The 13,187-nt window shown below is 41.0% G+C and overlaps 1 protein-coding gene across 3 annotated transcripts in view; it reads left to right on the top strand.

The window, feature by feature from the left end:
• The window catches only part of ADCY2 (adenylate cyclase 2), a 459,988-nt gene that overhangs the window by 102,177 nt on the left and 344,624 nt on the right, over positions 1-13,187 (top strand). For 2 of the 3 annotated variants that reach the window (XM_054018108.1, XM_054018110.1), the window contains exon 3: positions 8,145-8,306. The exons of the other annotated variant lie outside the window; for it this stretch is intronic. In XM_054018108.1, coding sequence (XP_053874083.1) covers positions 8,145-8,306 — 162 coding nt within the window. The remainder of the gene's footprint in view (positions 1-8,144; positions 8,307-13,187) is intronic. 3 annotated transcript variants of the gene reach the window in all.

The following is a 13,187-nucleotide window of genomic DNA, read 5'->3' as shown; positions in this document are numbered from 1 at the left end:
AACTCCCAACCCCCCCTCTCGCTCCTTGTCCCCTGACTGCCCCCTCCTGGGACCCCTGCTCCTAACTGCCCTCCAGAACCCCACCCCCTACCTAAGCCTCCCTGTTCCTTCTCCCCTAGCTGCCCCCTCCTGAGACCCCCCCACCCTAACTGCCCCCCCGGACCCTACCCCCTACCTGTACCCTGACTGCCCAAAACCTTATCCACACCCCCCAGAAAGCCCCCCCCGCTCCCTGTCTCTTGACTGCCCGCTCCAGAACCTCCCTGCCCCTTCTTCCAACCCCATGGCCCCTTTACCCTGCCACTCAGACCAGCGTGCCGGGGAGGAGGAGCAGGGGGAGGAGCTCCAGACTGCTGGTGCGAATGGCCGGCTGGTGATCTGCGAATGCAGGGAGGGAGGGAGGGAGTGCTCTCAGCTGCAGGGGAGAGGAGGGGGAAGTGGAGGAGGGGCTGTCTCTGGCTGTCGGAGCCCCTTGTAAATGGCACCATCCGGCCGGCTGCCCTGTTAGCTGCGCGCGCTCTGCGGGGGGGAGTCCGGACATTTACAAATTCCCCCCGGACGCTATTTTTAACTCTAAAAGCCGGACATGTCCGGGGGAATCCGGATGAATGGTAACCCTATCTTAACAAAAAAAAAATCATCACTAGGAGAAACCATTGAAAATGGAAATCGTCTGAATGAACTAGTCAGCTGCACAAACAAATATTTTCAAGTGTTCTTTGCCTTGCATTTAATGCATTTCACGTCAAGCACTGCTACTGTACATTTCCAGTGCATTATGTGTGGTTTGTAACTTGAAAAAGAAATGCATAGATCTGACTTCTTGAGTGGAACAGGGAAGTCAAATATATTCTAATGACTGTCTGTGATGACAGCATTTAAATGTAATATTTATGGTTCTGCTGCTGCTCTTGAGACCCACTTCTTGTATCCACGGCTGATTGTATAGGCAGGAATGAGTAAATGCAATGCAAATTTGAGAACACAAAAGGGAACTAATGGGAGGAAGGAGAAGGGAAGAGCAAAATGCGGAGAGCTGTTGTTGTTTGTCAATTTTTGTTTAAAAAGAATATCAGTTTTATTTCCACTAGATTACTTCCGTCACAGTGTACCTAACCCCAAAAGAATAATGTTATGCAATGTATAGTGTCAGCCAAACTATGGTTGTTCTGGGGGAGAGAAGAATCAAGGAGCCCAAATGCTCTCCTCCATCACTAGTACTTCTGCAGAAAGACATTCACTGAGAGTCAGGAATTGTTGTGTAGGGTGATCAGGTTTCCAGTTTTTGACCGGAACCCTCGGTCGAAAAGTGACCCTGTCGGCTCCGGTGCCTTTCGGAAGGGGCGGAGCTAGGGTGTTTGATTTTGTGCGACTATAAGGTTGGCAACTCTAGTTGTGAGTGCTAACAAGAATGGTCAGTGGAACACAAGGTTATATCTTGGTGGCATGGGAGTGTGGCCATCACCCTGCTTCCCATACACAGAAGTAGCTATAGCTGGAAGGCTATGCTAGGTGGGAGATCATGCTACACAGTTTATAAATGTGTCGGAAAAATTTCTCAGTGCTCCTGGAGACATCTGTTCCTGACCTCTATGGGCATAATGTTTCCAGCCATTGCCACTTGCATGATATACCTCCTTTCTTTCCTCTTCAGCAACAGCTCAGCACGCGCACACACACACACACACACATCCATGTACACATATGAATGTGTATGTATAATTATTATATATCTATAAAATTAATTGAAGTTTTGCCATTGACCTCATTGGCAGCAGGATCAGGCCCCTAATGTTCAAAAAAGCTGCTGGATAGACATCTCTAATAATTGAAATCCTCTATTTGCAGAAAGATTATAACATAGTCATCAGTGGAGCACCTTTCTCTACAATCATGATCTGGAGGAATCCATATTAGTAGTATAGTGAGCATGTAGTATACAGTGTTGACTGACCCCACAGCAGGATGTCACTGCGAATATTGTGTTGCACCTAAATCCTTTTAGACCAGGGGATCTCAAACTGGGGGGCAGGACTCCTCAGGGGGTCACAAGGTTATTACATGGGGGGGTCACGAGCCGTCAGCCTCCATTCCAAACCCCAATTTGCCTCCAGCATTTATAATGGTGTTAAATATGTAAAGAAGTGTTTTTAATTTAAAAGGGGGGTTGCACACAGAGGCTTGCTATGTGAAAGGGGTCACCACTACAAAAGTTTGAGAACAACTGTTTTAGACATTTGGTAAGCTGCTCTATGTACTATGGACTGAGAGGCAACCATTGCAGGGACTCCAAATAAGCTTTATAGGCAATTTCATTGACTTTATAGGCATTATCCCTGCATACACAAAGTCAGAGTTTTGACTAATTATATACGGAAAGACTTCTGGGCCAAATCTGTCCTCATATATTCATTTCTGTTGGGATATTTTTCAGTTTACCAAGATTTGTATAATGTTAATTCTATCAGAAATTGAAATGTGCATATTTTTTTCTTTAACAATGCCTTCTGCTTATTAGTACAGCTACTGTATGTGTGTGTGTGTGTGTCTGTGTGTAGCTATAACTAGATAGATGCTTTCTAAAAATATCACCAGCCCTGATGTCAGTCCTTCTTTGAGTGCTGGTCCTTATGTGTATTCCACTGTCGGCATGCATGTGCTTTGTGTGCCTGAGATTAGAAGGTTCTTGCTATCAGTGTCTGTTGGTCTGCACCCTTCTTCTTCATGTGTTCTGAAGGAAAGTACATGGGGCAGGGTAGATTGACCATGTCTCCAATCCTTTTTACCATGACATGGTCTGTGACAGACCCATCAATGTCCACGGACTTGATCCTCTGATCCTCTGACTTTAAACCTTAAATATTGTAAATAAACTTTTTTAGTTAGATTTAGTCTTAGTCGGTCTAGAATTCCTTATTAGAATTTGGGGACATCCCTTCCCACTGGAGCAAACCCCCATTCCCAGTACAGGGCTCAGATTATGCCCAGGATTCTGGGCCTTAAGAACTGTATCTTCTGCCTCTTCTCCTTTCTGGTCAGCAGTGACCTCCAGCTGTGCCTTTACTTCCTTTGAAAAGCTTTCTCTCCGCTAAGGTGCTGCATGTGCTGCTCCTTTCCTGTACGACCCTGGCAAGCAGCAATTCAGATGTAGGAAATATCTTACAAAGTATGCAATGAGGCCCTATTCTGATCCTGGCCAGGCAGATCACCATGACCATTGGGCAGAAGCATCGAGAAGTGCAACCCTTAGCAGTGCAATGTCTGACTCAGGTGGGCAAAAGGAGAACCAAGGACTCTACTCCTCAGGCTCAGCAGGAGACTAGAAAATGCTCTCAGAAACCTTGGGATAAATTCCCACCTAACTCCACCTCCAAAAGGATGGCTTCTTCCCCGTCTCTGTCCAAAATGGGTGATCCCTCATGTTCTGGTTCCAGAGATGTAGGTGTCCCTAAGACTCATGGGTCCAACCAACAGGCTCATAAGACCAGAAGTACCTAGTACTGGCCCTGACATCTGGAGTGAGACCAACTCCATCAGTAGCCAGCACTCAACACCAGGAACCAAGAGAACTATCAGTATAGATCAATAGATAGACATAGAGAGCCCAAACACCGTCAATACCACCACAGTTTCATAAAGAAGCACCAGTCTCTGAAAGCATCCCCTCACCGGCTCTGATGGTATATGAAGAAAAGAGTCTACATCTCCCAAGACTGGAAGAGAATTGTACCATTCCAGAGGATATTTTCATGCAGTTGGATTCACAATCTCCCTTTCTATAATAACGTGTCCTTATGAGAGAGGTTCTAACAAAAATGGTCCACAGAGACTATGAAAGGGAGAAGTCCATCTCCCAGTCCATCTAGTAGTTGCAATATGCCAACTTCAGTGGTACCAGTGACACCACCCATAGACATAGATCCAATAGTCCAACAGCTCCTCCATGTACAGAGGGCAGCCCAGTCAGAGGATCGAGAATCTTTTGGGCTCCACCTTACATATCTGGATACCTTCCAGAGGACCACTAGTACCCAATGCTGGACCTCTACAGCCTGCCTTTGACCCTCAAACTGCTCTTATTGGGGACCATGGTGATTGAATATACAATCCTACTTGGAGACTCATCACCCCTCTAAGATGAAATACAATAAGGACAAATGCAAAGTATTCAATGTAGGAAGGAACAATCAATTGCACACATACAAAAGAGGAAATAACTGTCTAGGAAGGAGTACTGCAGAAAGGGATCTGGGGGTCATAGTGGATCACAAACTAAATATGTCAACTGTGTAACACTGTTGAAAAAACCCCAAACATCATTCTGGAATGTATTAGCAGGCATGTTGTAAGCAAGACACGAGAAGTAATTCTTCTGCTCTATTCCACACTGATTATGCATCAGCTGGAGTATTGTGTCCAGGTCCGGGTGCCACAGTTCAGGAAGGATGTAGACAAATTGGAGGAAGTCCAGAGAAGGGCAACAAAAATAGTTAAACATCAAGACACCGCCACCTATGAGGAAAATTGAAGAAATTGGGTTTGTTTAGTCTGGAGAAGAGAAGACTGAGAGGGGATATGATAACAGTTTACAAGTACATAAAAGGTTGTTACAAGGAGGAGGGTGAAAAATTGTTCTCGTTAACCTCTGAGGACAGGACATGAAGCAATGGGCTTAAATTGCAACAAGGGAGGTTTAGGTTGGACATTAGGAAAAAATTCCTAACTGTCAAGGTAGTAAAGGACTGGAATAAATTGCCTAGGGAGATTGTGGGATCTCCATCATTGGAGATTTTTAAGAGTAGGTTAGACAAACTCCTGTCAGGGATGGTCTAGGTAACACTTAGTCCTGCCTTGAGTGCATGTGACTGGATTAGAAGACCTTGCAAGGTCCCTTCCACCCTTCCAGTCCTACAATTCTAGGATTCTAGCCTATTAGACCAACCAGATTTCCATCCAGAATTCATTGAAGAGGAGGAAGAGGAGGCTGATCCAGTGGTACTGCTGGTACTGTCATGAATATCATCCTCATCCCTGGATGAGGCAGTTACTCCTGCCTCATCCTCTCCCTAGATGACCATAGGCAGTTCCAAGAGTTGTCAAGGAGTGGCAGACTCCCAAATCCATATAGAAGTTCAGGACTCTCATCACAAACTCTTGGATATTTTACAAATCTCAGGATATATAGGAGTAGCACTCCTCATAAAAGAGGCCATTCTACAACTGCTCAGAACTGTATGGCATACTCCAGCAACAGATGCGTACTTCTAAAAGGGTGGAAAAGAGGGACTTCATTCCATCCAAGGGTGCAGTTTTTGTTTACCCATCCTGCCATGAACTCATTGGTGGCCCAAGTGGCCAAACAGAGAATTAGGCAACAGCACCCAAGATCTACTCCTGCAGATGAGGAGGCCAAATGTTTGGACCTTCTGGGAAGGAAGGTTTTGATGTCAGTCAGCCTCCAGTTCAGAATATCCAACTACCAAGTCGTGCTATCAAAGTACAATTTAATTAATTACGTGAAGTTTTCAGAATTTAAGGATAAACATCCTCAGGAGGATAGGGCATAATTTCAGGCCCTTATCAGTGAAGGCAAGTTGATGGATAGCTCGTCACTACAGGCTGCAGTTGATGCAGCAGATACAGCATCAAGATCAACGGCAACGGCTATAGTCCATGGTCAATCTGTGGAATTGGTGCATTTGGCACCAGGTTACCCTATCAGCAGTACACCTCCCAGGCATGCACAATTCACTAGCAGATAGCCTCAACCGACATTTCTTGACCAACCATGAATGGAAGCTGCATGATTCCATGGTGAACAATATAGTCACTTACTGGGGAACCCCATATTGGGACCTCTTCACATCTCATGAAATACAAAATTTACTTCTCCAGAGGGGCTTAGGGTCAGGACTCCTGGTGCCCATTTAGACTCATGGGAAGGTCATTTAAGATACAATTTCCCCCATTCCACTCTTACCCCGAGTTTCCCAAAAGATCCAACAGGCTGGAGTCATAGGCACAGTTGCTGGGGGTGCTGCAACACCCCCAGGTTTTACTGTGAAAAGTTTGCTGGTGCTGACAGAACAAAGCTAGAATTATTTTGTGATTCTTGAGAATTCGGGAGCTGTGCTGCACCCGTGTGGTGTGAGCAGGAATTGTGCCTTTTCACATTGCTTTTGAACACACATGGTTTACAGTTTCATTATCTGACTTTCAGCACCCCCACTATAAAAAGTGTTCCAGCACCACTGAATGGAGTGACAATCATTGTGTTCACTCCCTGATGGCCCTGGCAGTTGTGATTTCCCAGCCTTCTTCACATGTCAACCTGTCCACCTAGCAGCATCCAATCCTTCCTGGATCTTTTGACCCCGGACAAAGGCAAGATCGGACATCCTGATCTGGACTCTCTGCATCTCATGGCATGGTGTTGGATTGGTGTCAGACATGTGATAGACATTTTCAGAAGCCAGTCAAGCCATTCTCAACAACATAGGAAAGAATCCAGCAGGAAATGCTACTTAGCCAAATGGAAGATATTCTTTATTTGGGCCCAGCATCGCACATGTCCCCAGAGGAATCAGGTACTGGATTTTCTCCTGTGGGCCTTTCCCTTAGCTCATTGCTCACTGTGAGTTCACTTGGCGGTGATCAGCACCTGACACCCTTCAGTTGATGAGCATTCCATTTTCACCCACCCTGTGACAGTACATTTTCTTGAAGGTTTGGTTAGAATCTTTACTCCAATACCCATACTGACTACAACCTGGGCCTTTAACTGGGTACTCTCAGCCTTAACTAAACCACTGTTTGAACTATTAGCTGGGTGCTCAATGTCTCACTTATTGATAAAGCTTGCCTTCTGAGTGGCCATCATTTCTGCTAGAAGGGTGGGGGAACTTGGAATCCTTGTAGCCGATCCACCGTATACAGTATTCCATAAGGATGAAGTCTCATTGAGATTACACCCAAAATTCACTGCTAAAGTAATCTCAGACTTTCACATAAATCAGACAATACAGTTACCTATATTTTTCCAAAGCCTCATGCCAGCACTGAAGATAAAATACTCCATTCCCTGTTTGTGTGACAAATATTAGTGCAAAGAACAAAATCAATCAGCAAGTTACCTAGACTATTTGTTTCCTTAGTGGCACGAATGAGAGGTCAATGGATCTCCTCTCAGAAAGTCTTCAAGAGCTTTTCAGGCTGTATCCTTCTGTGTCAGTCGGTGCATCTTCCTTGTCCCACATGGAGCAAGAGCCCACTTTACTAGAGTGCGAGCAGCTTTAGTAGCCTCGCCCCAAGAAATAAAGCAGCAACATAGAATTCCATTTGTACCTTCATGACACATTACGCCATAGTGCAAGCCTCCATAACTAACACATTCTTTGGTGTGTCAGGCCTCCTGTCATCTTCGCTGCCCTGATCCTCACACCATTCTCATTGCCAGCATGTCAGTCGCCCACAGTGAAATAGAATACACATAAGGACCAGCACTCAAAGAAGAAAGAGAAATTACTTACCTTAAAGTAACTGAATTTCTTCAACATGTGTGGTCCTAATCTGTATTCCACTACCTTCCCTCCTTCTAATTTATGGTAGAGAAGGAACTGGAAAGGTGGTTGTTTCATGCTGCCTTTTATACCTTTCGTTCAGAGCATGAGGAGGAGAGGGGAGGAGATGCAGACCAGCAGACACTGCAAGCAAGAATCTTCCAATGTGAGGCGCATGGAGTGTATGTGTACCCACAGTGGAATACAGATAGGAACCACACATCTTAAAAAGCTCAACTTGCTGTAAGGTAAGTAGCTTCTCTTTCCAACAAAATCCCCCTTCAGTTGTGGGCATGATACTATGAAACTATTATTTTGTTTTATAATGACAAATCTGAATGTTTTTGTAAAGCAAATATGGGAAACCATGCAACTTCTGAAACTGTGATTTTTAAACCAAATATAATTCAGTACTTTTGTCTAGGGCACCTTCAGGAACATTTTAAATTTCCTCTATATGTTAACACAAGTTGAATTATAAAGAACATTTGCTTGTAGTTTTAGCTGGTTTAATGTTGAGTGGTAACTTTTCTTTATTCCAAAATGAATTTGACAGGTTTCTTTTTTTCCTACTCTTCTGCACAGGTATCATTTTTCTTGTTCATTATATTTGTGGTATATACCATGCTGCCCTTCAACATGAGAGATGCTATAATTGCCAGCGTCTTGACCTCTTCATCCCACACCATTGTGCTGAGCATCTGTCTATCAACTACAGCCATCATAAAGGAACACTTGGTTTGGCAGGTAGGTGATTAATAGAATTAATCATTAATTACGCACTGAATTGCCAGGTAAACATGGCAGCAGATACTGTGATCTATGCTTGGGAACATGAATTCATTTCTCTTTGTATTTTTGTATTGCTTCTCAACCTAATTCACAGCGTCACAGTTTCTTATATTAAGATTAAATGTCAGTAATGTTAATGGATAGCTGAACATGCACTCCACCAGTAGAAGCAACAGCTGCTTAGTAATTATCAACACAGAAACTAAGGTTAGCATAACCTTTCTATGGGGCATATCCATTATCCTGACTGCTGAATTACAATACCATTTTTCCAAGTAAAGACTATTTCTAATTGGTAACTCAGCTCTGTTATTTTTGTATGAGACATTGTGTACAATTAAATTCACAGATTTTTAAAAAAATTCAAATGATCAGAATTTATTTACATTATTTGTAATAATGTATGAATCTCAGCTTTGATTTTAAAACAAATTTTGAGGAGAAAATTTACATTTCATTTGGAAGACAGTTTTCATGTTATCAGTGTTAGTATAACCCTACAGAAATAGATGGGCTTGTTTAGGAACAAATTATCATATTTTTTTGCATTGAAACTGCATTGCTTAAAAAATAATTTGCTTATATTTTTGTAAATGTATACATGAAACAGGCAAGAAAATTAACAGAATGACAGTAAGAATAACAACCAATCAATGCATTATAAAGTGGTGAAGAATGAAGCCATTTCCACTCACGTTTTGGAACTTTCATTAGAAAAATTTAGAGAATCTAAGTATAGTTTGTGTATAACATGTTCAAATCATAGGTGAATATCAATAAAGTCGACTTAAATATCTTGAAACTCCTACTTTAGGAAAGTAGATTTTAGGTTTACTTCCAGTTTTGAATACAGGGTTGTGTTATCAAGAATATTAAATGGGGCACGAGGAAAAGATTATCTGAGGTTTATTTCTTTGTAGGAGTTTCACTTGGATGAGGAATATGGCCTCACTTTCTTCCTGCCCTTTTGTAGTGATTTTTGGTCCTTGGGTTGGGGGAACACAAAGAAGGTGCAATTGTTCTGGGCCTTCTGCAAGGCCAGAATATTATATGAAACATTCAAATACATTTTAAAAAAATCATTATTGGTAAGTGTAGTAGCTACCACTTATGTGTGTGTGATTGTATCTGAGTAATATCTGTGTATCTGGTGCATAACTGGTTGGAAAACCACTCCGAGAGAGTAGTTATCAGTGGTTCAGAATCATACTGGAAGGGCATAATGAGTGTGGTCCCACAGGGATCAGTTCTGGGTCTGGTTCTGTTCAATATCGTCATCAGTGATTTAGATATGATTATAATTCAAAATGATCTGGACAAACTGGAGAATGGTCTGAAGTAAATAGGATGAAATTCAATAAGGACAAATACAAAGTACTCCACTTAGGAAGGAACAATCAGTTGCACACATACAAAAAGGGGAAATGACTGCCTAGGAAGGAGTACTGCGGAAAGAGATCTGCGGGTTATAGTGGACAACAAGCTAAATATGGGTCAACAATGTAACACTGTTGCAAAAAAAGTGAACATCATTCTTGCATGTATTAGCAGGAGTGTTTTAAACTGGACACAAGAAGTAATTCTTCTGCTCTACTCTGCGCTGATTAGGTCTTAACTGGAGTATTGTGTCCAGTTCTGGGTGCCACATTTCAGGAAAGATGTGGACAAATTGGAGAAAGTTCAGAGAAGAGCAACACAAATGATTAAAGGTCTAGAAAACATGACCTATGAGGGAAGATTGAAAAAAATGGGTTTGTTTAGTCTGGAAAAGAGACAACTGAGAGGGGACATAATAGTTTTCAAGTGCATAAAAGGTTGTTACAAGGAGGAGGGAGAAAAAATATTCTTCTTAACCACTGAGGATAGGACAAGAAGCAATGGGCTTAAATTGCAGCAAAGAAGGTTTAGGTTGGACATTAGGAAAAACTTCCTAACTGTCAGGGTGGTTAAGCACTGGAATAAATTGCCTACGGAGGTTTTGGAATCTCCATCATTGGAGATTTTTAAGAGCAGGTTAGACAAACACCTCTCAGGGATGATCTAGAAAATACTTAGTCCTGCAGGAGACTGGACTAGATGACCTCTCGAGGTCCCTTCCAGTCCTATGATTCTATGACTAAAAGGAAAATGGATTCTGCATACAGTATCCATGTGTGATTGTAATGGCAGTTACAAGATTATTTGTTGTTGTTTTTTTGCTAGCATGCCTTTCTAACTCTTCAAAATTTGGCACAATCAAATGGCTACATCCCTGATGTGGCCATTTTGCAAATGACTAGTGCCTACTTCTAGCTGGCAAAGTACCAGTTATGTTGTCCTACACTATTTGCCTTTTCATGGCTCAGGAGATGGCACAACCTCACACTCTAACTCTTGTTGCAGTCATTTCCCCCAAAAGCTTATATTTTGAGAGTATATTATTTGTTAGGTAAAGAAGTGTTTCTACAATCTATACAAGGAAATTACTTGTTCCACAGGAACAATAATCTCTTCTATCATCTATATCTTCCTGTTTGGTGTGGAGAGACTGGAAGAAAGACTTTGTGCAGCCAGCAAATTTGTATAGAAACTGAATTTTCAGGACAGTATTTCACTTTTTTTTTTTTGCAATAGGCCGAACTGTGTATCTTTGTAGTAGTGCGGTGTGATCTCCAAATGTTTTAGATTTCTGTTGTTTGTAATTGGGTGCTTCCAGGTGTAATTGTCTTGTTTTTTTTTTTTTTTTGTAAGCGAAGATCAGTCCATATCCATAGGTGAAGAAAAGCTGGATTTGATTCTCCAATTATGTGGGAGAAAGAAATAAAGTGTATGCCAATTATATACCTCAAACTGGATTTCATAACTTAATTTTGTTCTCAGACTCTCAGCAGTGCACTTCAGTACATGAATATATTGAAGCACAATGAAGTAAAAATTTACCATTGCATATTTTTGAAAGAATACTATATTGCCCTCTTACATCTCTATACATGACAATAGGTATATTTTCTGATTTGCTACTGTTAATGTATGATATTCAATCCATATAACATGCCATTCAGGGTGTGGAGGATACATTGGAAATCATTGTTTAATACTTATTAACACTTATTTACTTATCTTTAGGTGTTTTGGTATATTGCACAGGTCTATAAATGACCTAGAATAGCTCTTCTCAATTATGTAATAGGAAAATGCTATAAAAACTTTCCTTAAACAAAGAGTGGTTGTCAGTGAGGATTAGATAGGGGTTTGGAATGAAGTTGTTTCATAAAGATTAGTAGTTAAAATCTAGAGAAAAGCAAGCTGCCAGCAGACTGAACCTCTAGACCTTGAGCTCTTTTGGGGCTGAATTGGACAAATTGTAGTTATAGAGCTAAATTTGGCTCTGATTTAAAATAAATAAACAAATAAATCTTTTGGCTTCCGTTTGGCCAATATAGATTGGCTCCATAAAAAAGAAAGTAGCTTATGCTGCCAGCCTTTAATTGTATTTATTTTGTCTGACAACAAAACAACAGATTTTTTTGTAGAAGACCCCAGCTTCAAAGACATAATAATATGCTCTAATTTATGTAATTGCACATTTTATCCATTTGTACTGTTTACTTATCTTACAAAATAATTAGAAATGGGATGGTAGCAAGATAGCCAATTTTCCTGCAGGCAGACCTCAAATACTAGAGTGGTCACAAATGCCTGGATTGCCATTTTGAATTAAATCAGTTCTCAGTGATGAATTTAGTTACAGAAATGATGTATATGTCAGTTAATGGGTGTTGTCTGATGTGTCACTTCCAAGGGTCTCTCTTTCAGGAGCATTATATCTCCTAATGACATTCAAAATTGTGTTATACACCATTTTGCAAGTTACCCTGATCCCCGGCCCACCAGCAGAAAGAAATCCAAGTTCAGAAATACATAATAATTTTTGGACTAGGTTGTACATTAGTGTCTTTACTGTAGCTTTGATTAGTCTTCAAAACAAACTTTACCCAACATGGGTTGAGAATAAAACATGTATCCAAAAGATTTAAAATATTCCAGGTTTAACTTTAACAGCGATGATCACTAACAACATATCTGTAATAAAATGCTTGTTTCACTCCTTCAGTCCTGTCTCCATCTTTTTTTAGTTAGTTAAACAGGAAAAAAAAACACTAGGGAAACAAAATGGCATCAGGTATATTTTAATTGGCTACTACTAGATATCTTTTCTCATTCCTACTGGGGAAAAAGGAGTGGGCTTTTTCTTTGTTTCTGCACCTATGGGAACACTCCAACCCCGAAATAAATGTTAATAACATCTTTATTGAAAAAACATAACCACAGTGTGGGTGAAAATGTAATAGATTCATAGATTAAAATGTTAGAAGGAACCATTCTGATTATGTAGTCTGATGTCTTGCATAACACAGGCCATAGCACTTCTGTTAATTAATTTCTGTTTGAACTAAGTCATATCTTTTAGAAAAAAACATCCAGTCTTGATTTTAATAATTTCCAGTGAGAGAATCACCACAACCCTTGGTAAATTATTCCAATGGTTAACTAACCTCACTGTTAAAAATCTTGGTCTTATTTCTGGTCTGATTTTTGTCTAGCTTCAGCATCAGCCATTGGATCTTGTTATACCTTTGTCAGCTAGATTGAAGAGCCCACTATCAAATATTTGTTCCCTATTTAGGTACTTATAGACTGTCATTAAGTCACTTCTTAACCTTCTCTTTGATAAGCTTAATAAATTGTGCTTCTTAAGCCCTTCATTATAACTATCCTTTAATTATTTTTGGAGTTCTTCTATGAACCCTCTCCAATTTTCAACATCCTTCTTGAACTGTGGACACCAGAACTGGA

This window comes from Malaclemys terrapin, chromosome 2 (assembly GCF_027887155.1).
Source record: "Malaclemys terrapin pileata isolate rMalTer1 chromosome 2, rMalTer1.hap1, whole genome shotgun sequence".
NCBI classification, from domain to species: domain Eukaryota; kingdom Metazoa; phylum Chordata; order Testudines; family Emydidae; genus Malaclemys; species Malaclemys terrapin.
The sequence above is the reverse complement of the archived record's forward strand: the minus strand, read 5'-3'. Positions and strand labels throughout refer to the sequence as shown.